General features: G+C 44.4%; 1 protein-coding gene across 1 annotated transcript in view; it reads left to right on the forward strand.

The window, feature by feature from the left end:
• Positions 1-1321: 1321 nt before the first annotated feature.
• Positions 1322-25895, forward strand: part of esama (endothelial cell adhesion molecule a) — a 57158-nt gene continuing 32584 nt past the window's right edge. The window contains exon 1 of the mRNA XM_068721368.1: positions 1322-1768. Within this exon, the coding sequence (XP_068577469.1) occupies positions 1387-1768 (382 nt within the window). The 5' untranslated portion in view covers positions 1322-1386. The remainder of the gene's footprint in view (positions 1769-25895) is intronic.

A 25895-nucleotide genomic window follows, 5' to 3' on the forward strand; every position in this document is an offset into this window, starting at 1 on the left:
CATAAAAGCAGGCATGTTTGGACAGCCTTCCCCTGAACGCTGTGAATTCTATCTGGAGGCCCAGATGCAATTTACAGCAACACAACAAAACCTCATCCCCATCAGGCTTGGACCCTGCTTCTTTGGATTTAATCACAGGGATAACCCTCGTTCACCTCTCATAATTGAGCGGTCGTCCTGCATTAGCCTCACCCTTGTTGCTGAGGCAACAGGGCAACCTTAAGAAATGAAATAAAGGGGTCTGACCGCCGCGGACAGCACAGGTCAGTCCATGTTTTTACATCGGGGGGGTGAGCTGCACCTTGGGAATTCACGTCAAGCTGAGTCCAGTCTGTTTCTCTGCTTTCAGACCCACACCTCTTCACACATGATGGAGCAGGAGCTGGAGATCTTCAAGGGGAGGCTGGGGAGATGGATGAAGCTTTAGTTGTGTGGGTTTGGAAAATAGCCTTATTGTCAAAAAAAGAGCTTGAGCCAGGGTATTTGAAATGGGCGAATAGCACAACGTACGCACGCCTAGAACTTGATGAAACACCTCTTTGGCCCCTTTTTCTTTTTTAGAGACAAATTCAAGTCTGCGGTGAGACATTAGACATTGTTTAATAATCTGTATTTGTATTTCACAATTAATTTTTTTTCTAATGTCTATGCACAAAGACATTTTAATATATAATAATTATTTATTTAATAATGATTTAATACATCTTAAATATTCTTTTTAAGGGACATTGGAGAAAGACATACAACTCGTTTCCAACCATGTAATCATATTTAGCATTTTTACATATTGCATCACATGTTTGGAGCTTTAACATTATTGTCAAATTCAAAATGATATCCAAAATTGCACATGAAAAATAGCATTTGCACCTGCACACAAGGACAGGTGTTAATGCGTCAAGCTAGACAATATATGCAGAAAAATAACGGATGATAGTCAGCTCATCTTTTCAAAACAAGAGCGGACTGTCACGCAACGCTTTCAATAAAACCGTGTAAGTGAATAGCGAGGTCTATTTTGAAGCTCCCAACCGGAAGTTGCCTTTGAATTGATGCCAAGCAAGGTGGAGAGTACGACTCCTCTCTCTCTCTTTCTCTCCCTCTCTCTCTCTTCCTCTCTCTCTCTCTCTCTCTCTCTCTCTCTCTCTCTCTCTCTCTCTCTCTCTCTCTCCCTCTCTCTGTTTCTCTCTCTCCGTCTCTCTCTCTCTTTCCCCCTCTCTCTATCCCTCCCTCTCTCTCTCGCTTTCCCCCTCCCTCTCTGTCTCTCTCCCTCTCTCTCTCTCTCTCTCTCTCTCTCTCTCTCTCTCCCTCTCTCTCTCTCTCCCTCTCTCTCTCTCTCTCTCTCTCTCCCTCCCTCTCTCTCTGTCCCTCCCTCTCTCTCTCTGAATGACAAAAGACGACAACTTACGGAGTTGTCGCTACTCGCTGCCGTCTCGAGACGGAGGGAAGTGCGGATGCAGCGGAGCGTTGAGAAGAGGACAAGTGCCGCGCAGTACCTTTGGTGTCGGAGGCGGTGATACATTTGACACTTTATCACCAGCTCACCGCAAAGTCAGCGGAGAGGGTTCCTGCGGCTCCCCGCATTTCCTCACCCCGGAGGAGTGCCCCCCTCCCGCGGACTTGGAAGAGCTTTGCTCGAGTCGACGCGGAGCTCACATACAGAGCCGGGCGAAGAACGTGAACGCCGCGGCCGCGTCCACCATGGGGGTCAGCACTACTTCGAGGAAACTTCCTCTGCTCTCGTTCACCTTGCTGTGGGGGCTCTCAGGTCAGTGCGCTGCTCATTCTCACACAACAACGAACACACTTCACACACAGTCTGTACCAGATGTTCTTTAGAACGATGACACTCATTGGACACATTTCATTTAGTGTATCAAAGCAATATCTCCTGAGTGTTTGCAACATGTTTGGACATTCCATTGTTGGATATGTGAAGTTTACTCCTCATAGCTGAACGCTTCTGTCCTGTGTGTGCGGGGGGATTTCAAGCAGAAACACCTGTTTGTTTTGTTTTTTCACAGGATTTGAAACAAGTGTGTTACACATGATTATGTCTTCCAGGGAACAATAATCCCTTTATAGCCGCCGCAGCATTGGCCCAGCCGTCACTCTCTATTAAACTTCCACTAGCAGTACAGTACGAGCACATGTCTCGTGATATAGAAAGTGGGGCATGGTACGAGCAAATGTTTTAAAGGAATGAGAAGTTTTTTAAATTATTAATCAGGGAAACATGTTGACGAGAGGGGAGCGTCATTCTACACTCTTCAGGAACACATTGTTGCAGTTCGTTGGGATTTTTCAAAAGGTAGAAGCACCTGCTTTTGATTTGGCAGAAAAGCCATTCTCCCGAAATAGCACCAAGGGATTGCTGTAAGTTTGCATTCCTCTGGTCATGAATTTTCTATCGTCATCTCATCATTCCTCTTGTCTCAACCCATCGACATTTTGTGACAGTCGTGAGTGCCTCCGAAGTTCAGGTTTGACTCTCACGAACTATCCCGCTCTCGTGTGGAGAAACAGGAGACATCCATTTAAGTTGGGGGGCGCCGTCTGCTTCAGGTGAGGGTGCATTAGCTCCAACAGAGGTCTTCCATTTGGCCTCGGGAGACACAAACGCATTCTCAGCTTCTCATTTTGCCTGAATTGAGATTGAATCAAGAGCCTGTGTGTGCTTTCAGCTCTGTTGCCAAAACAATCCCATGTGCTGACACACAGGATCCCAGGCTGGCTCGTTAAGGTGGTGCTACCCCTCTGCCACACAGAGGCCTGTGATGGAGTTAAGGTTTAGGCGTTTCAAGGAGGGATTGCTAGTAATGTCTCCCGCCGACTAACCTGGACTTTTTAACAACGGGCTGTGATTCATCGCCACTCACGGTGCATCAGGACAATACGAGCACGGTGGCTGACCTCGACCTCGGCGGTCGACTCGCCATCAATCGCTCCGCAGGTGCATCCTGAAAACACGGAGTGGTCGAGATACAGACAGGAAATGTTCATGAATAAGCAGCCTGCGGCAACAGGAAAGCCAAGCGCTCCTCGGGCCCCCGCTGTAGGGCCAGTGCGTTACAGGAAACTAACACGACAAGGCCTTGTTTGGTGTTTTTCAGTCAGAAATCAGAGCGGTGGAGAACGTTACCAGACTATCGACACATTGTTGCAGTTCGTTGGGATTTTTCAAAAGGTAGAAGCACCTGCTTCTGATTTGGCAGAAAAGCCATTCTCCCGAAATAGCACCAAGGGATTGCTGTAAGTTTGCATTCCTCTGGTCATGAATTTTCTATCGTCATCTCATCATTCCTCTTGTCTCAACCAGACCATCGACGACAGGAGAGGTCGATGAGTGGTTGTGGTTAAAAACAAACTGTTGTGCATGTTTTGTTACCAACATTTGACCGTCACAATCTGGATCATGACAATCTGAGTTTCCTTCTCGTGAAACACCCGCTTGGGCTCCACGGAATTGTGATGTCGATGTGAAGTTATATAGATTCAATAATTCATTGAAAAAAATGTATAGGACACAAAATACATGTACAGTTGTGGTCAAAAGTTTACATACACTTGTAAAGAACATAATGTCATGGCTCTCTTGAGTTTCCAGTTATTTCTACAACTCTGATTTTTCTCTGATAGAGTGATTGGAACAGATACTTCTTTGTCACAAAAAACATTCATGAAGTTTGGTTCTTTCATGACTTTATTATGGGTTAACAGAAAAAGTGATCAAATCTGCTGGGTCAAAAATATACATACAGCAGTGCTAATATTTGGTTACATGTCCCTTGGCCATTTTCACTTCAATTAGGCGCTTTTGGTAGCCATCCACAAGCTTCTGGCAAGCTTCTCGTTGAATCTTTGACCACTCCTCTTGACAGAATTGGTGCAGTTCAGTTAAATTTGATGGCTTTCTGACATGGACTTGTTTCTTCAGCATTGTCCACATGTTCTCAATGGGATTTAAGTCAGGACTTTGGGAAGGCCATTCTAAAACCCTAATTCTAGCCTGATTTAGCCATCCCATTACCACTTTTGATGTGTGTTTGGGGTCATTGTCCTGTTGGAACACCCAACTGCGCCCAAGACCCAACCTTCGGGCTGATGATTTTAGGTTATCTTGAAGAATTTGAAGGTAATCCTCCTTCTTCATTATCCCATTTACTCTCTGTAAAGCACCAGTTCCATTGGCAGCAAAACAGCCCCACAGCATACTACTACCACCACCGTGCTTGACGGTAGGCATGGTGTTCTTGGGGTTAAAGGCCTCACCTTTTCTCCTCCAAACATATTGCTGGGCATTGTGGCCAAACAGCTCGATTTTTGTTTCGTCTGACCACAGAACTTTCCTCCAGAAGGTCTTATCTTTGTCCATGTGATCAGCAGCAAACTTCAGTCGAGCCTTAAGGTGCCGCTTTTGGAGCAAGGGCTTCCTTCTTGCACGGCAGCCTCTCAGTCCATGGAGATGCAAAACACGCTTGACTGTGGACACTGACACCTGTGTTCCAGCAGCTTCTAATTCTTGGCAGATCTGCTTTTTGGTGGTTCTCAGTTGACTCTTCACCCTCCTGACCAATTTTCTCTCAGCAGCAGGTGATAGCTTGCGTTTTCTTCCTGATCGTGGCAGTGACAAAACAGTGCCATGCACTTTATACTTATAAACAATTGTTTGCACTGTTGCTCTTGGGACCTGCAGCTGCTTTGAAATGGCTCCAAGTGACTTTCCTGACTTGTTCAAGTCAATGATTCGCTTTTTCAGATCCATGCTGAGCTCCTTTGACTTTCCCAGTGTAGCGTTTGTGGGCGTTTGTATCCAATGAGCCCTATTTAAATGGCCTCAGAGAAGTCACCGGCTGTAGTCACTCATAATCACTCATAAGAAGTTAAGAGGCCATGCTATGAAGCTCATTTCATTGGCACAACTTTCTAAGTCACCAAAATTGCTAATTCATGTTGCTGTATGTATATTTTTGACCCAGCAGATTTTGTCACTTTTTCTGTTAACCCATAATAAAGTCATGAAAGAACCAAACTTCATGAATGTTTTTTGTGACAAAGAAGTATCTGTTCCAATCACTCTATCAGAGAAAAATCAGAGTTGTAGAAATAACTGGAAACTCAAGAGAACCATGACATTATGTTCTTTACAAGTGTATGTAAACTTTTGACCACAACTGTATACCAAACTAGGGCTGATCGACTGGGAAAAAGTATCTAATTATGATTATTTTTAAATTTCACCTGCAGTGTGATTTGCGATTCATTTAAAACAGGGGTGTCAAACTCATTTTCACTCTGGGCCACATCAGCATCATGGTTGCCCGCAAAGGGCCGGTTGTAACTGTGAGACTGTATAAATGTAACTACTCCCTAACTTATTGTTAAATAACTGTCTCTGCATTTGATTATTGTTTATTCAAGTGTAACAATATTGTACATGCTGTTATATAAATGTAAAAATATATTTAAGCACATTTCTGTTATTATAACATCAATCCTTTTAATTTAGGATTAAAAAACCCACATTACTCTATCAAAAATCTAACTTTTAAGAAAATAACAAAGACAAATATCATCAAACACAAGTTATTACATTGACTTTGTTCAAAGCTATTTTTGTCACTCTCTGCATCACTAATGTTCCTCCCCGTCGTCGTCACGTTCATGCAGCTACATCCAAGAGCTCCTCATTGACAGTCAAGTCTGCCTTCAGCCTCTTATAAACCTTGATAGATGCGCTGTATCCGTGTTGTCTGTGCTTTCATCAACAGCTAAAGAAAAAGACAAGTAACTGCTCGTCTCTTCGGCTAGCTGTGTTGTCAGATTGCCTACTAGTTCCTGAACTCGTCTGCGATGGTGTTTGTTCACAAACTGACATATTTAAAAGTCTGTATCTGGTCGGAGCACACCTGCTCACATACCTTTAGCATGCACTGCTTCAAAAATGCACCCATTTACCCATAGATTTCATCTGTTGTTAAGCCATGTTTAAAGTCTTCAATGTACTCTCAATTAATTTCTATGTCAAATGTAGGGTAACCTATGAAGAGCTGCTTCTATGACTGTTGTGTTTTTTGCTGGCGGATTCGCGGGCCACATAAAATTACGTTGCGGGCCGATTCGGCCCGCGGGCCTTGAGTTTGACACCTGTGATTTAAAACATTTCAACATTAACAAATATTGCGCCTCGATTTGATGCAGCATACCATAATGTGATTTAGATACAAGTTTGATTATTGTGCAGCTCTAAAACAAACAACAATAATAATAAAATAATAAGCAGCAGAGTGTTCAAAAGATACGATAAAACATGTGAGACTTGCACTGGTACAGGTATAAACAGGTTACACACACACACACACACACACACACACACACATAGGTTCAAGACAGCAGCTGAACACACAGCATGTCCTGATGTGGGACGCCACTGAACCTGAACGTTGTCCTTTGTTCCGCTCATCGTTACTTTTGTTGCGGTTGTATCTTTTTATACTCAGCCTTTACTGCTTAGTGAACTGTGCATCTCAATGGAAACAACCTGCTTAGATTGTCTCAGGTTTGGATCAGCTAATTTGATTACATATGGTTCAACAGGCGGTGTGCCTAATTATGCATTGTATTCTGATTGCGTAGATGAATTTGCCCTCCTGTCAAAGCACATCTTTCCTCACATTTACTGGTGCGAGTTTAACCGTTTATTCATGTAATCATTCCTGTAATCATGCTAGACGACGTTAACATTGTATCTGCTCCATCAACTCTTGAAATAACATCAGGCAGGCTTAAATGCAGCATTGACGGTATTGTTTTTACCATAGACAGTCTATGGTTTATATACATACGTACACCAGACAGTGCTATGGAAGTCAGGCGACGTAGTCTAAACAAACACGTGACTTTCACCCAGGAGACCTCTGTTAGGATTCCATGTGAAACCAAGAGTCAGCTGTTGACTTATTTACTTAACTTACGTACTAAACTTAATCTTCACAACAAATGTACTTGTTTTACCCAAACCACATCTCTTCCTCAACAACCCAACCAAGTAGTTTATTTATATTTTATAAAACTGCAATCCCGCATACATACGTGAGGAGTTAAATTTAACCTCGTCTCCTGAAAAGGCTGTTCCCATACAATGAAACTGAACTGTGAATTAAGTTAATTTTGTCACGGATTATGTTTGGTTTTCTAATTCCTTTTATTAAACCTAACAGAGTAGTTTTCTTTTCTTTTCATTTTCTTTCTTGTCTTGTTTTGTATCAGTGTGTATGTGTGAATGTGTGTGTGTGGGGGTGAGAGAGAGAGATGTGTGAATTAATTTACATTAGCACACAAGCTAATCTTGAAGCTAGACGTCCCTTATCAAAGGCCGTTTCTCCATGGCAGCGGTGTGTGAGCCATGCCTGATGTCTCCTCTACCCTGGACGCCCTTCAGGAAAGAGAACCTCTTCATTTGTTTTCCAGGTGGGTCCCACTACGGACTTAACTTATTTAACAAGGTCAATCCATACGAGCTTCAAAGGCTCCATTGGGATGGGGGGGGGGGGTCTGTGCTGCCACTGCTGATTTTCCGTGGTGACTCAGTGATTCAGAGTAGTAAACGAGAGGGTCGCAAGCGTTATTTTTAGCTACAAATATTATTTGGACACGGAGCCATTCAGGGCCCTGATCCTTCCCCCATTATGTCAGAACAGGCCTTAAAGCTTGGCATACTGACATACTCTATATATGACAATCTGACAACTGGTTTGTTTCCTGTTTCACTCCCTATTGTTACCCAGATGACACTTCATCCCAAAATATATTACATGTCCCCGGAGACTGCCGAAGGGAGGGCCGTGGAATGCGGTTCGCCCAACTTACGACTATGGCCTTATCTCTAATTGCCTATTTCTTAGAATAATACCAAATGGATGTGCGGCAAAGCTCCTTTCCACTCTGAGCCGGGATTACAGCGGTTTGAAGCCTGCGGTCCTCATGTATGTGTCCCCGGGAACTGGTGCAATTTTGATTTGAGGAGGGAGATTGAGGGATTTATCAGTACATACATAATGACACAGAAATACAACGGCGCACTTTTGCGTCTCCGGTGAGGCAGTTCGCTGTCCAATCGTCAGTCCGGGTGAGTGTGCCAGTGCCTGTTGTAATCCTGTGTATTTACACCCAGGCCCAGGAGAACAAGAACCTGGAATGGAGATTAGTGCAGGTTCAACCTCACACTGATGGGTAAAGGGAGAGCAGGACAACTCTGACCATGATTTTTACCTTTTTAGTCTTTTTTCTCATTTCCTGTGAAGCGTCCCCCGTTTGTCAATATGTTATTGGCCTATAATCATAAACTGTTCTGTTGCCACACATCTCCAAGTGTCAGAGTACGTGGCTCTTGTAAGGCTGAACAACAAAAAGACAAAGTGATGCCATGGCTGTGTCGTTTGTAGTCATCTCTTTGTGTTTTAGTTGTCCTAGTTGATTCTAAATTTATTAGGCCTGGAGTCATTAACCTAATTATATTACTTTAATGAAAGTCATATTCACTGGATTAATGCTGTGATTAAAGAATGTGGAGCAGTGCAGTATTAGCTGTGTGTTTTTAAGGCTGCATTGACCTCTCAGGCTCATCATTAGAGGTTTGGCAAGTCGCAACTCCTGCCCCACATTCACTGAGTTACTACTATTTTTAAGTAGACACAAACATTCATATTCAAATGTGGGAAAGAGGCATAGCAGTATCATCACTAGTAGCTTGTTGCCTGGAGATGTGTTGATGTGTTGTTGGCACTAGTGGAATCAGTGAGTTTCTCTATCCTGGGCTTCCTCTGATGTTTCATCTCCATCCGTGGACGCAGAAGGAAGAAGGCCTCCATCAAGGGTCATGAGAAAGGCACTGGCCGACTTTCCCAACATTCGTCCTCAGGCCTGGGGACTCTTAAAGGCACAGGCGCACATACTTTGTTACGTCATCTTCCTCTTCCTCCTCCCTCTGTCTCTCTATCTTCTCCTCCCCATCCTCCACTCATGAGAAGGAAGAATGCTACACCCTGCACCCTGGGCACAGTGGCTGTATATGGGTGTTGATGTTTTGCCTGTTAAAGTGATTGACGCCTGGAAGTTGATAGAAATCTCTGGTGGACAGTAAAACGTGGTTTTGTATATTGTTGTGCGTGTGGGTTACATAAACAGAGTTATTCCCAGCTGACTTCTACAATAATAGTTTCTCAACAAGGCTTTACGTTCCTTCTATAAATAAATACGAGTGGTATAGTATATTTATAGAGATATTATCATGATTTCTGTAGGGTTTGTGTCAAGTCACAATAATGGCATATGCTGCTGTATTGCACACACAATAGAAGACTGCAGCGTCAGCCCCACACCCAGCGCTTAGTCTAAGGTTGACAGCACACCGGCTAACTGCTATTTACAGTCAAGACAGCCACACAGGGCTCATCAGGTGCTTCTTCAGGCCAGTCTGCTTACCTGTCCCTCCACCCTCAGCCTCACATCGGGCTGCTGATGTCAGAAACCTCTTTTCCTGTAACATAATAGTAACCACTAATAATAACTAATAATAGGTGACTGACTTGTTGGTACAGTAACCGGGATTTCAAACAAACAGGACCTTCTCATCCAGCATTCATAGCTATAACCACGGAAAATAATGTGCCGTAGACACCTCACAAAATCATTTCGTATGTTATCCAAGTGAACGAGGAAGTATTAAGACCACAGAAGGCGGAGGATGTGTCCAACAAACAGAAGCCCGAAGCTGTTCGTTCCCTGTGTCGGACCAGAAGTCAACGCTGATGTTTTAGAAACGTAACTCGCGTACCTCAGTAACGGCACCTCCGTAGTTATTTTAACCTTCTTTTCCTAAACATAACTAAGTAGCTTTGTTGCTTAAACTGAGTTGTTTCCTGCAAAAACGGAAGTTAATTTTGAAAAGACTGTATGCATGTAACGAGTGAAAAGTCCCGCCTCCCAGTTAGCCAAGACGAAACCACCGTCGTGAGCAAAACGCAGCCTGCTTCCAGTGCCGCCGACAGATGTTGCAAGCAGACGTCAACAACGGCCACAGCCACTCATCCTTCTAAACCTGTCCTTCAAAAAAAAAGAAAAAGTGAATAAAGCTGTGGACAGACGGGAATTGAGGGCATGGGCTTAGACAAGATAGGCTGTTAAATAATTCTTACTTGGAGGTACTTGGGTGGGGGTGGGGGTTAGAGCCTGACTTCAGGGACATAATCCTGGTTTTCTTCTTCAAGTGTTTGGGCGGCTCATAATCACGACAATCCTACATCCATCCACCGCTGCTGTATTGTTTTAATCCCATTTCCCTCCTTTAAGGGAGCTGTTTTTAAACGAGCTGTTCCAGCTGACCGTTGTGATGTCATGATAATGTCATGGACTCATCTGACAGCTGATGTGACCTGCTGCCGTCCACGCTAATTTTATATTTCAGTTGTTCCTTTAGTTAATCACAACAGTGTAAGCAATGTGAGGATACTATTATATCTGTTGTAGAGCCTTTTATACTGGTCACACACACACACACACACACACACACACACACAGAGCCAAGGAGCCCTTTTGTCATAGACGCTGACATCTGTGTGCTGAGAATATCTTTGACATTAGCAGAAGTATAATTATGGTGGCCTCACTGAAAGCCACATGGAGTAATTGTGTACGAGGTGACACTGGCAGCGGGCAGCTATGTGGGGAAAAAAGTCATTATAGTCACACTGTTAAGCAGAGGCCTTTAGGGCGTCGGAGCTGTATCCTCAATGAGGCAGAACGATGGAAGACGTGCTGTCAGACAGACAGTAGGAGGCATAAGGAAGGATTTGACCTCTCGTCTCCTTTAGGTGGCTGTGGGAATGTCATTCATCTACAATATAGCATGTCCAGTGTCCCCAGAAGGGTTACTATGATGGAGCGGTGAAATAGCATTTTTTAGGGTAACTTGACTTTTCTTAATTCTCCCTCGACTTGTTAGTGATTTCCTACATCTCCCAGAATTCCATGGATCAACCCCAAGGAACGGAAGTGGGCCTGTTGCATTTAGATAACTTAAACACACATATTGGCGTACACACACGAGAAAGAGACCCGTAGTGACCCTGCTCAGTCTTTAAAGATCTTTAATGTCTGCTCTGATCACGTGCTGTGTGATTTTGACTTTTTATTAATCCCTAAAATCCCACTTGTGGCAATTCTGCCCCTCCTACACAATGACATCCATACACCCTGGGGAGACAGTCTGTATTGTTCTCTCCATCCTGAGAGGAGGAAAGGTTTACTGCAGGCATGGAGAAGGGCCGGTCACACGGCGCGTCATACACGCATACGTCATTTAGCCGACAGGAAACTGTGACGACCTAAGACGTATGAATTCTGTCTTCACTCTCACATACTCTGTAGCTCTCTCACAGCCCAGCAGCTAACTAGCTAGCTAGGCCTTCCACATCTACCGGCATCAAAACAGGAAGGCAGCTGTAAAGTAGCAAAGCCCGCCTCTTGCCTGATTTGATTGGCTGCCTGAGCAAAGGGTGATCTTGACAATCTGGTGCTGACAAGTTAAGAATATTTTAAATTTGATGCTCATCTAAAACAGCTCAGCGCAAGAGAGGAGCACACGCAGACGCCCCTAACTGGAAAACCGTTGGTTTTGGGGTTGACACGTTTGATGTGATCTAAAGCTTTACTGAAAATATGTTCTGCCTACTTCCAAATGCAACAACGGCCCTGAAACTACCAGAGCTCATTTCTCTCACGCTGAGCGCTCCCTGTGCACTATTGACTTGGGATGTCACAATATCAGAAATGTAGTGGTTGATACGAGTACCAGTGAAATTCCACAATTCTTGATAACCAATCCCATACATGGTTATTCCCTCGCTAATATCTATTGCTGTGAAAACTGAAATTGAAAGCTGATTTCAACACGCAGCCTTACCAAGAAAACTACGGTGGTTCACCTGGACGCGTCGATAGTGAGTTCACTGTGTCCTTTCAGATTTTAACGCATCTGCCCTGGTACCTGTGTTACTGTAAAAACAAGCACCGTCACCTATCTGGTTCCACCGTATTAACGTGGAACTGAAGGTATTGTTTTTTTGTGACATCCCTACTATTAACTAAAGAACACAGAGCTGCTTCCATTCGGTCTCTCATTGTCTCCCACTAACATCAGAGGTGTGGTTCCCACGGTCCAGGATGATAGAGGATGCCACTATTGATTTAAAAGCCCAATTGTGAGACAGTCAGTGCAGGGTGAAACACCTCTACAAGAGATGCCTGTCTTCAGATGACTTCACAAACTGTAGCGATGGTCTCAGAGCTCAGCTCCCCTGGATGGCGATGTGAATGAAGGAGCCTTTCATGAGGGACCAGTGTGAGTCTCAATCCTTTCAGTCTTGTGTCCACCAGCGAGGAAAAGAAAGCGCTCCATCAATCACATTATTTCACTGGCTTGTGTCTGTGATGTGTCCAGAGGGCGGGACCTCCTGTCAACTCAGCAGCCGCTGCTCCCTCCCTGCAGCTAAAGCCATTTAATGAATAACATTTGTTGTCCCTGTTTATGGATGGAGAGAGACAGACGTATCTGTTGAGAGCGCTTCTTCTTTTTCTTCGTACAGTATACCTCCTCTGCTGTCCCTCGTCCTCCCTTCCCCTTCATCAACATCCTTACATCTCTCCCTCCCCTTCCTCTTCCTCCTCACCCTCTTCTTTTCCTCTTCATCTTGTGGTCCAGCCCTCCTCCCCCTCCTCCTCCTCCTCCTCCCCCTCCTCCTCCTCCTCCTCCTCCTCCTCCTCCTCCTCCTCCTCTTCTTCATCCTATCTCTCCTGAGGGCTGCAGCTCCAGCATCTCCTCAGCATCAGGGTGTCAGGTCATCCAGGAGGGTTAAAGCGAGGGGGCTTTGTTAGTAGTTTTGTTTCAAATGTGTTAGTATACACCTCTGTGTGTATGTGTGTACTCTATGTGTTAATACTTCCTTCCTCCATCCCTCCTCCATCGTTCTTCTCATTTATTTTTTTACAGGTCCTTTCCTCCTTGGGTGGTGTATGTAATTATAAGCTCTTATCTATTTTCCTGTCACACATAACTACACTCCGGAGAGAGCTCAGTTGATGTCATTATCTCCGATAATGGCTCAGAGGTGCACTCCCCCTCCCTCCTCTATCTTCACCACTCTCCAACATATAATTGCTATTTATTGAAAATACCTCCCTCCTCTGCGCTCTCTTTTGGCTAATGCACCCTCTCCCATGGACCGCCATGAGAGCGGATATGTCTTAATATGCCGCTAATATGCTCCTTTTTTCCCAATATGCGGGGGGATCTCTGCCAACACTTCTAATTGGATTTCTCCTTCATTTTCAGTCCAAGTGACAACAGCCCTCAGTGAAAACATGTGTGCTGTCATCAGATTAAGTGCTTCCTATCTACTTATCGCACATACCGACGTTCATCTGCACTACAAGTCCTCAGAATGAACCCACAGAACGAGTCGTTTGTCCACGTCCTCTAAAAAGACATCAAATCACTGAAACGTGGACGCGGTCTGTGTCATGAACAAAGCATTTCAACATTGTAGCAGCAGCTTCATGCTCTGTTTGAGTACACTTTCTCACCTGGCTTTACTCCCGTCATACTTACTATGTCTACTAGAGGCAGCGCTGCATGTCCAAAACTGACGCTTGAGGGGTACGTGGAGCGTCATGGTACTCCAAGCTGCCGTATTGGAGGAGTTGGGAGCGAGAACGAATTGTGCCGGAAACCCTCCCCGCACACTCCGGTCCAGCTGTCCTCACATGCAACCATTGTTAATTGTCAAAGTCACCAAGGACCTGTGGCCCACAGAAAGGCTAGATCAGTTTCCTTGCAGGGAATGTCTGACGCAAGCTCTATTTTCTGATGCTCCGGCCGAGAACAATGGCATACAAACCGTCATGTAACAACAGGACAGGAAAGTACAAAGGAAATACTTAGTGCTTAGGCAGAATGCTGTGTTGCATGCACAGCCCAGAAGCCTACATGTACCCTTTGCTGTGTCCCCTACTGCCACATTACTCCACCTTCATTCATCTCTCTGCACATGTATCTGTATGCAGCAGTGCTACTGTACATGGGCTCTGAAGTACAGTACGGCAGAGGCACAGAAAGCCCCCATAATCTCCCCTGCACATGTGTTTGAAGAGGTGGAAGTCTCTCAACTGAATGCTAAACAGGATCTACAAGGATTAGGTCCGGGTTTGAGGCAGTTTAGCTTATTGCTGACTCTGTTTCAGTACTGGGAATTTGGAAACGCTTGCCACTTGAACCACAAAGCGACAGATTTCTCTCATGTCGCACACTGAGCCACATTTTTTTAGAAAACCCCAACAGACAGAAACCCTTTCGGTCTCATCATCGATGTTTTTGAGCGTTCATTAGTGACTGGTCATTACGCTCACTGATTTCCTGAGGCCAGCCGTCCGTGAGAGCCCATTAACCCCGGACATTAAGAGTAATTAGGCATAAGTGCTCACTTTTTGTGCAGATATTGTTTATGTGGATGTATGCATGATGTGCCGGAGGGCAATTGGCAATCTACATTAGGTAGAAAATTGACCCCCTGGCACTCTATTTCTGTATTCCCAAGCTACGTGAATGCCTATAGATGTGACTCAGTGAAAGACAGGGAGATTCAAGGGGAAAAGAATGAAGCATCATTATTCGTGGTAGCGCTAGGAGGCATCCTGTCTCACTCACATACTCATATATACTGTACATACATGCTCAAGGCCTTATTAAATGTTTTCATCACACTGTCATATGGAATGAAAATCCTCATTTAGATGCAACATGTTTCGTGTCCCTCTCGGAGACTTCATTCTCCCTCCCTCACCCCCACACCGTATCCACGACACTCCAGCCAGTCCCCTCCACGGCAACATTTTAATCATGATGGCAGATTCATATATGCCCGCCTCCACACACACACACACACACACACACTAATTTTAACGCTCATCCTCTGGGAGGACGCAAAGGCAAGCCTCGTCTGATCCGTAATCTCTCTCTCTCTCTCTCTCTCTCTCTCTCTCTCTCTCTCTCTCTCTCTCTCTCTCTCTCTCGTGTCCTCCTCCGCTATCACGAATCATCAGGAAAATAACGTTACAGATTCCGTTTAATAACAGCCTTGGCATGCACGCGGAACCCACAGAGGAATACTACTTTCTGTACCCCCCCCACCCCCCCGACACTACCTGTCAGCGAGCAAGACATCACACAGCGAGGTGCTGGAGAAACGATCAGAACTCACCGAAACCTGTCGCTCATCCGTCTTTTACCTCCTCCCCATGTTAAAAATAGGCCCAAGCTGTCAAGTGACAATCACAGCCCCCCCCCCCCCTTCCTCTTTTACTTACTTTCTTCAGCTATTCATAATTCGCTGGCTGCAGCAGATCCTCGGTCATTACAAGGCACCTGATAGAACCGTGCGTGTCTCGTCATTATATACCATTCTCCAATTTCTCTCCATGTGAGTCACTGCTAACGTGTCCGTCCGTCAAGACGTCCACTTGAAGTAACCAAGGAGCCGTTACAGCAGCACAGCCTCATCTTTGACCCTGAAAGTCAGTAAAGTGTCAGCTTTAAACAAGGTCTTTAATATGTCATCAAGGCTACATGAGGCGACTGGAAAAGCTTAGCTGACTAGCAGTCGGTGCTGCGGTCTATGAGGGGAAGTTGTGGAGCTGAGTGCGATGTCATCCACAACCTGTTCAAATAATAATTATTATTATTATAAAATATGGGACGGACGCTAAAGGCTGCCTTGTGTGTCAGTATGAAGACACCCTGGCAGTGAGACCAGCCCAGCTCCTCAGAGAGACAACGCTGAGAATCACAGCAAGGGAGGAATGTCCGCTGCTTTCATGAAGACAGATGGCGATTAGACCGTTGTCCTTCATCAAACTTTTTGTTGTCTCCATCAAAGTTTAGAAGAGGAGTTACGCAACCAGTTCCTGGTACAAGGAGCATGCGTCACGTGTGATAAGACCGGAGACTCTGGTGTACTTGTGAGGACCTTTTTGTACCCCAAGTGTACAGATACACACACATACACACACAGACTCACACAAATAGATACACACACACACATACTCACACAGAATTTTAATGTTTGATTGTTATCACTAATGGATGGTTCATTTATCTTCCCTTCAGTGTTTGATGAATGGGTTATGTAAATAGCTGGTATTGCAAATGTGTGTCTGCACGTCCAGACAGATGAGTGTGATTCATTTCAACATGGCTTCTGAAATTAGCCCTTTAGTGAGTCAGAGTAACATATTCAAAGGGGCCTTCAGTGTTTTCTGAAGTATAAGATTCTGAAAAATGAATGCATATTTAGCTTTAGGGGAGAGAAGATAAGGACGTTGCATTAAATAAATTAGCATGAAATCAGTTTTTGTACACAAAAGATTGAAAGTCTTTAGTGTGATTGACGAGGCGATATTTGAAATATGCAAATTTGCTTCTCCACCATAAGTGAATGTTTTGTCGCCTATTTGCACGCATACAATGGAAGTGAATGAGAGCTGTTGATTTAATGTGACCGTGCCTTTACAGTATCCATTCAATTAAAATCACCAACTATTTCTGCAACTGTTGCAAATTAGTGTGGTTTAGCAAAATTACTCCAAACATGAAAATATATTTCGGACAGGTTGTGGGGCATTTAAAACATCTGATAGTGGAGTGATTTAACTAGTACTAGTTAACTAGTACTCAGTGGGGTGATGTCAGCCCCAGGTTATGCACACTGAGGTGCTGCGTGACACCCAATGCTTCTCAATAAATCATAAATCCACAGAGAAGAGAAACCACGGCAGTGTAGCTTTGAGTATTAAATATTACAGAGAGCAGGTGAAACACAGTGAGAGACTTACAGGTGGAGGATGAGTCATTTTAATGTTCAGTGCTGCACCTCTGAAGTCATTGACTGAGATGATGTTTAACATTGGATGTGAATGTGCTCGATTTTACTGACTCCTCTTTGACGACCTCTGACCTGAGCGTGATGCTGGGTTGGTCTGGTGTTCAAAGGGAGCTGCTGGTCTCTGTTTCTGGTGTGCAGGGTTACTTAACTGTTTTTTTGAGTGGCTGCGTGGCCATCTTGGTTTCGGGCCGTCGTCGCCATCTTGTTTTTTGCAACCAGAAGTGACACGAGAGGGTGGAGCTAAGTTCCTGTTTTAATGTATTTCCTGTGTCTATAGCGCTCATTACACCTGCACATGGAGTTTAAATCAGCCAAGATGGCTAAACTTGCACGTTTACAGAAATGTCTAACAATCTGTACTGGCCTGGTCATTTTAAACCGTATACATTTAAAACACAATTTAAAAAGACACTGTGAAAGGGTAGAGACCTGTCAATCACCGTGTAACCCCGCCCTAAAGCATCCCCTGCTTTATGGTCTGTTTGACTCTAAATGGACCATAATTTACTAAATGAACATCATGCTGTATTGAAGAAGACTTGAAACTAGAGATTGAGACCATAAACTCATGTTTACAATGTTTACTGAGGTAATAAATCAAGAGAGAAGTAGAGTCATTTTCTCATAGACTTCTATACAACCAGTCCATTGCAGCCTGTTTTTGCCCTTCCTGGTGTCTGGTCTAAACCACATGGTGATGGGTGTGCAGAGGACAGACTGGGTTATTGCGGTCTGCAGCAGTTCCCGAGGCGGGTTGAACTCCTGAGCCGGCGCAGGAAGTACATCCTCTGCTTTTTGACTATATTATCAGCAGGACAACATCATTTGTCACTGTTCTGATATATGATGTCACAAGGCTATGTATCAGTCACATAAACAACGGGCTTGGTTTGGGTGAGAATATGAACTCTGATAAGGTTAGGGGACCTTCATCGTGATGGTTACAATAATGACCACGTGTTAGTGGTTAAGGTTACAGAGCACTCATGGTCACGGTCGAAAAAACGGACCGATCCATCCACCCCAACCTCGTTCTTACTTTATCACTCTATAAAAACGCCACCTGACTTCCTCCGCCACTCCTGACATGCGAGAGTCATAACTCCTGCTGCTCGTCACCTCACTGTGAACGCGTTGTTTTGAGGCCCTCGCTGGCCATTTTTCTGTGGAGGACGGTCTCATCGAGACACTGATGGTGTGAACAGGGACACTAATGGCACAAAGAGGTCTTACTACACCAGTACGAACACGTCACCAGTCACGTTTGTTACATGATCACTCCTCTTCCAAACTGTGATGGGGAGACGCTTCCTAGTCTCTTTCTAGAGTATTTATATATATTGAGGAGACATGACTCACTAAACGCATTGAGAGTCTAAGCTCCAAAACCTATGCAGTAGGATTTTTCTTAAAAGATTTTTTTTAAAACCAAAGTATTGAAAATCTACTTCTCCCTTTCTGCTCAACAACTCCATTAAAGTAGGACTTTATGAAGGACCACTTTTGAACCGACTTACTGGACCAAAGAGAGACTTAACTACGAGCGTAGACAGAGCTGCAGCTCATCAAGTGTTTTGGACCTAGTTTGCCAAACTGAAGCCCCTCTGAAGGTGAACTAGCGGTTAAGTTCAGTTCAGGTTTTATCTGAGGCTGAGACAGAAAGAGAAGACAGTGGAGAGTCAGTGACAGATAAAGACTGTGTTGTCGAGGGAGTCGAGAGGGCATGGAAAGGGAGAGAAGGGGAGAAAGTGGAGGAGAGCGGATACAAATGAGGAGAGCGGCAGATAGAGCCAGATACTGAGCTGCAGATTTGGCCGTTTAATCGAGTCGGCAAGGATTAGAGCCGGATTATGTAGGAATTGCGACATAGCAGCAAATTAGCTCGGTAGCTTTAATCTGAGAGGCGGACAAAGCCAAAGTGACCAGACAGCAGCGTGTGTGTGTGTGTGTGTGTGTGTGTGTGTGTGTGTGTGTGTGTGTGTGTGTGTGTGTGTGTGTTGTAATGAGGTGACAAACTTCCCTAACTGTCTTTGTGGGCTAATAGTCCTGATGGTGATACTACAGCAACCGTCTAAAGTTCAAAACTTGGAAAATTAATGACAGATTAGTCGTGCTATAATTAAAAAAATAATATTCAATTCATAAAAAATATGTATTTCTATGTATTATGTATTTTTATTTGATTTATTTTTTATATCTTGGTAGTATTCTTGTGTGGCACGTTCAGTTCGTTTTTTTTACAGTGTGTGTGTGTCTGTTCCAACTACTTGGTCAAAGTAAGTCCTTAATTCATGAGTCAGATTTGAAAATGTTCATATCTTTTGTGTAATAATGATGAGTGATACTAACCCAGTGATTATATTATTAGTATTTTTGCTTGAGACCTTCATCCGTAGCCTGCTAGCCAACACGTAGGCCCAAATCAGCAGAACTGTTCACATGCTTCGATCTGTCAGGCATTATGAAGTCCATCACACCGCTGAATGAATTCAACCTTTCTCTCCTCACATTGTCTGGTCATTACATTATGTTTGGTCTGCCGTCCACAAGCGATGCCGCCAACGATACGTCTCTGTAATACCAAAATATTCTGACCCAATCCCCACCTAGGTTAAAAACAACCTGTTCACTGCACACCTGCAGCTTAACAGGGGTGTCTAGCAGCAATCTAATAGCACCATAAATTACATTATGTAACCACAATAACACAATATTATATTGTCTCCATTATCTTTGGGGGATAACATCATAGAATACGAATGAAGACATTCAAAGCTTCATTAGAAAACCTCAATCACAGTTTCACGTGTAAATAACTGACATTTGGTACAGCACTATGACGGTCCATCAAACACGTTTTACAGTACTTAGAATTCTATCCTCATGTAAACTATTGCAGTCAATAAAAATAACATCTGTTTCTCACTTATGGAGCATTCCGTCCTTGTAAAAAAGAAATGACAGACGTCTTTGTTGTCTTGATGATGTACAGAAAGTGTTAAATATCTCCCTTCATGTGACCTGGTGAGGTCCTGGTGTGAAGCCATCTGTGGCTTTTAGCAGATAGTCCAACAGGACCCGCCATGCCCTTGGTTTTGAAGGTTGTGAGTTCGATCCCGGGCTGATGCAGAGTAAACATGCTCAATGCCTACTCAGGCGTGCTGTGTGAGACATGCCACTTCTAGTTTAATGATAATTCTGCTTCTTCCTCCTCAAGAAGCCCGGCCCCGACTCGCTGCTGCGCGGCAACTATAATCTATATTTAATTTTTTCCCTCTCGGAACAAAAAAGATTCACAAATTAAATCTTCCCTTCATTCACTTTTAGGCTCCAGTTTCCTCACTGAGTCACATCGACGGGATTAGAGCGCCAACAATTATTAGATTAATAGAGGCAATCAAAGAGAATTAACTATTTTGATGATTGATTAATGTCCCGCTGTGCTCCAACACGTGATTGGCATGAGTCACAGTGTTCTGACCAAAGGATTCAACTTTAAGCAGATTAATCAATCTTAAATATATGTGTTAGTTTGCAGCCCTCTGGATTACGATGTGAATGTGATTAAAACGTATTTTACACACATAACAGCAGAATACTAGGATTCTGTTGATTACCTTTAAAGATGATGAAAACTATAATCTAACTGATATGCCCAGTGAAGGCTTTCTTACTGACATTTACTTGATTTTACAATGCAAGTCACTCGTAAAGGAAAGGCTTTTTAATTCTCTTTGTGAGCTCTTAGCTGTAAATGCAGGAATCAGCAGCCAGTACTGAAGTCCTGTGAGTAGTACTGATGTCCTGTGAGCAGTACTGATGTCCTGTGAGTAGTACTGATGTTCTGTGAGTAGTACTGAAGTCCTGTGAGCAGTACTGATGTTCTGTGAGTAGTACTGAAGTCCTGTGAGTAGTACTGATGTCCTGTGAGCAGTACTGATGTCCTGTGAGTAGTACTGATGTTCTGTGAGTAGTACTGATGTCCTGTGAGCAGTACTGATGTCCTGTGAGTAGTACTGATGTCCTGTGAGCAGTACTGATGTCCTGTGAGCAGTACTGATGTCCTGTGAGGAGTACTGAAGTCCTGTGAGCAGTACTGATGTTCTGTGAGTAGTACTGATGTCCTGTGAGCAGTACTGATGTCCTGTGAGCTGTACTGATGTCCTGTGAGCTGTACTGATGTCCTGTGAGGAGTACTGATGTCCTGTGAGCAGTACTGATGTCCTGTGAGCAGTACTGATGTCCTGTGAGTAGTACTGATGTCCTGTGAGCAGTACTGATGTCCTGTGAGAAGTACTGATGTCCTGTGAGCAGTACTGATGTCCTGTGAGTAGTACTGATGTCCTGTGAGCAGTCCAGCACCGATGAAACCCGATCGGAGCAGGTAGGTCAGGCACCCATGACGGCAGAAGCGCTCCAGTGAGGCTGTGATCAGCGTTGACATGCCACACACGCATGCGCTACAGCTCACACCAACTCACACCTGAGTGGGTTGCACAGGAAACACACACTTTATGTGATACACACACACACACCAGTGGAGCAGTTGTATTGGTGGCGGAGGAGGAAAAGACGGCCAACTGACCGTGCACCTCTGTGACTGAGGGTAGAACATCTGAGTTATGACTTATTAAAAGGTATTTGTAAGTGTTTGTGTGTGTAGAGGGGGAGGGGGTATTATAGAGGACAGGATGAAGTTGCTTACATAAGAGCTCATCTCCAGCCTACAGTAGCACCTTAGCCATAGCCGAGTCCCTGTCAGCCCCTGGAGTGGCGGCCGCCTCATGTCCGTTTCAATTACAGTCCCTCCTCCAGGACCCGCCGCGTTCCTCTTCCAGCCCCAGCGCTTGGCAGGCCTCGCTAACAGGCTGCAGACATCCTCTCATATCTGCATGCGCCGCACACGCTCCACCACGGGGGCTCTGTGGGTCGTTGTTTTCATAAGACCGTGCCAGTCCAACTTATTCAATGCTGGACGAATGCTTGTGTTCCTTTGCTGCTCTTCTAACCCATTTTTCATCTTCTTCGGTAGGATGGGAACTGACAAAAAGCTACAAACCAATGAGATCAGCTCTTTGTTAGGTTCCCTCTGGACTCTGAACATTCACAGTACGTTAGGAAACACAGAGTATGTCAGCTGATGATGTGATGGAGGGTTAATTCACTTAACTGAAGTTTTTGTCTTTAAGGCCAATAAGAACAAGAGGAAGTGATCACAGCTGTGGTCCGGTGTGTGGCCCCACACACAACAGGTGGAGAAACTAATGAGTATTGACGTCGCTGTCTTGTTCACGGCGGAACAGTAAGAATATTGGTGTTCAGTCAGATAGATAGACGAACGGACAGATTTGTAATCAAATGGAAATATGACTAAGTAGGGAGGGTGTAATGTTCAGAAATTTCTCAAACAGAGAGGAAGAAGGCCATAGAGAAGAAGAAGCAGCCCCCTTTGCACTCTTTGTTCCATCAGCAAGCAGGGCAGGAGTCAGCAGGTCCAGGTCAAAATCAAAAGTATTTAATATTGTTAACAGAAGCCAAAACAACCACAAACCAAATTACACTATCGATAGTAAAATATTTCAAGAAATATGAGACCTCGTTCATACCACAGGACAGATTGATGTATCTGCCCCATGGTACGAAGGAAGTGTGATTCTCTCCGGGGATAAACAGCTCCTTTGTCCCCCCAAAGTTTCATACATCACATTCCTTAGCCTATCGATCAGCTCCACGATTGGCTGAAATCTGATAAGCTCCCCCTTGGATCCTGACCCATTGTCCTGGGCAGACACCTCTGTCAACTACTTTCTTCCCCTGCAGGTTCACACCTCACATTCCTCAAACCCCCCTCACAGACACTCAATATACATTCAATGACCACACTTGGTTTAACACTTCCTAAGTAAACACACTGTGACACATAATATCCAGCACTAGGAATGCTTTAAAACTTAAAATTTCTCACAAGGGCTTTACCGAATAGTTCAAAGCTTCATTGATAACGTTTACGATCAAATTATTCTTCTAATTAACATACAGTAACGTTACCTTCCACCCTCTTTGTCTCAAACACATAGACACACACGGTGAGTACCGCGACGCTCCACGTCTCTGTAACTGAAGAACTACAAACTGACATAACAAATCATTGTGGTTCACTCATACCTCTTGTTGTTCCACCTTTTAAAATAATTTTCACTGCACACAATATCATATTTTCTCCATTTTCTTTGGGTGATAACATCATAGAATACGAATGAAGACATTCAAAGCTTCATTAGAAAACCTTGATCACAGCTTCACGTGTAAAGAACTGACATTGGGTGCAGCACTATGACGGAGCCTGTCTTGCTCTTGGCCTCACAGTGAATGTGGTTGGAGATGAGGTGACACCAGTGTGTACTTAATGTTTGAAAACTCTAGCGTACACTACTAACGTAGTACACATAAAACAACGTGTGGACTTTTGGTTCCACGCGTGACACGGATAGCAGTCTCCTAGGTGAAAGTTGAAATGACTGACTTCCCTTTGTTGCTCCCATCATAATTACTACGGGCACCAGAAGTCGCAAACTGCCTGAAAACAAACTTTTTCATAAGCTGCTTGCAAAGACGACCTATGCAGCATATTTTACCAATGAAGATGCCTTGAAATCCACCGTCCCTTTTTTACAACACTCTCTATGACGTACAGTTGACAATAAACACATAGCGCTAGGGTCAGAACTATTTTCATATTTCACTGTGTATAATGAGCATAATCGGCCAACATGAAGCGCATACTTTGTGGCTGACATGGCCAAGCCTCAACCTCCTGTCTGTCCTCTCTGCTGATTTGTTTGTTAACAGTTGAACAACATGACGGGGTAATTCCTGCCACCCTTGGGACCCGCTGGGCAGATCAAGTGAAAACAGCTCACTTCTGAGGCATCAGGCAGGATATTGCTATCGCCGCCGCCCACCGCGTAATTACAAGCCCTTATCCCAGCGGCCGCTGGACGATCGTTGTCACAGAGGAGACGTTCAAACTGCCAAGCCCCCAACGGTGGATGGCTTTTTAGGAGGGACATGGACGTCCTAGGGAGTCCAGAGTGCTCAGTTCAGTGGAAGGAGAGTGTCCTGCATTATGCATGGTGGTTGTTATTTTCATCACATGGTGCTGTCAGGCGTCATTGTCGTTCCTGCCCCGTCAGCACAAATTGCCGTGTGTTCACAGATTGCTGTTTTGGTGTCTACTTTAACCACCTCTCTTACTCCCTCCATTCCTGTTCTTCCCTCTCTACTTTACTCCACTGCCTTATGGAAATGGGGTTAGGAGACCCAGTGGCTTCCATTAACTGGTCCCTGTCTCCAGAGTGGGTGTGTGGGTCCCGGTCTGAGGAGGGACTCTTGTTGTGACAAAGCTGGCCCTGGCTCTCAGGCCACTCAGGAGAGCGAGAGGGGGGGAAAGTGGCCCTGCTTGGGAGCCCATGCATTATTTCACATAGCAAGTGACAGCCCAGCACACAGGCACAAATGCCAACAGACGCCGGGGTGTCAGCGAGAGGTGTGTGTGTTGATGTGTGCATCTGCACACGGCCTCCTGAATGTGTGTGTGTGTGTGTGTGTGTGTGTGTGTGTGTGTGTGTGTGTGTGTGTGTGTGTGTGTGTGTGTGTGTGTGTGTGTGTGTGTGTGTGTGTGTGTGTTTTCCGGCTTTATGCCACTGCTACTGTGAAGGCTTGCAGCATACAGTATCCTCCACAGCCAAATAACCTAGATTAGGGCTGGACGGGATTTGGTGATGTTGTTAGAATAAATCTTTTGAGGCCATGTTTGGTAAAAGATGAGTCTGTCGCCAGGTCTCAAAGCACTCCGTTACAGTTTAGATGCAAAGTAAAGTTATTCCAAACTACTCAGATCCACCCGCCTGTGATGCACTCGGTCCGTTTCTCTGTTGTGTGATGTTCAATGCGCTCTATAAATGACCTGGTGACAGAATTGGTCTATAAAGACCCATTCCCTGGAGGAGTAACTCATTCATTTTAAGTTATTTTGACTTCATCAGTGCTCTCATCACCTGAGGTGATGTTTTGGTTCAGTTTGTTTCTTTGTTTGTTTGTCGGCAGGAAATCAGGCCGGGAAAACATCCCGGCCTGATTTCCATGAAACCTGGTGGAAGGGTGAAGCATGAGCCCAGAGAGAATCCTTCACATTTAGGAGGGGACATGAATTCTTCTTCACTTTCGTTAACACGGAGAGAGAGTGTGTGTGCTAGTTGTTTATTTGGTGTTGATGGATTCCTCATCTCAGTGCTGTAATATGGTGCTGAGCGATGGACTCAGATGAGAAAAAACGTCTTGCTCCACAATTCAGTACCATATAGTTCTTCACCAATTATTTCCCAAAATGTACAATGTGTAAAAACAAATATCAAATTTGACTTTGCCAGGACTTTACCCAATGAGCCTAAGGCATACTGTCAGCATAACAGCAGTGGATGGAAATACACATTAATCCCCATTTTCTGAAATTCTGTAAAAAAAAACAAAACTGTGCTTCATTTGGACGTAAACTTGGCTAGTGTTTCCTGACCACTAGGCATTATTAGTACCACTAGACCAGACACAAATGAAACGAAGGAGGCTTGTAAAGCCAGGTTTAATGAAAGGGGTAATGAATGCTTTCTTGGACATAAGGACGTGCTCAGTTCTCATGTACGGTTCTCACATGAACCCTGTTGTATCCAGTTGTGTCATCCAAACAGCCTCCCTCGGTTTGATATTCTATACACTTCAAGCACCATAATGCTGTTTATTCCTGAAACCTGCTGATAAACACGCATTAATAGGAAGAGAGAGAGGGAAAGGAACAATAAATTGGGAGATAGAGGAAATCACAGACAGGAGAAAGATGGGAGTTGT

This window comes from Cebidichthys violaceus, unplaced genomic scaffold (genome assembly GCF_023349555.1).
Source record: "Cebidichthys violaceus isolate CVI_PGR_0920_01 unplaced genomic scaffold, fCebVio1.0.p SCAF_27, whole genome shotgun sequence".
Classification (NCBI taxonomy): Eukaryota; Metazoa; Chordata; class Actinopteri; order Perciformes; family Stichaeidae; genus Cebidichthys; species Cebidichthys violaceus.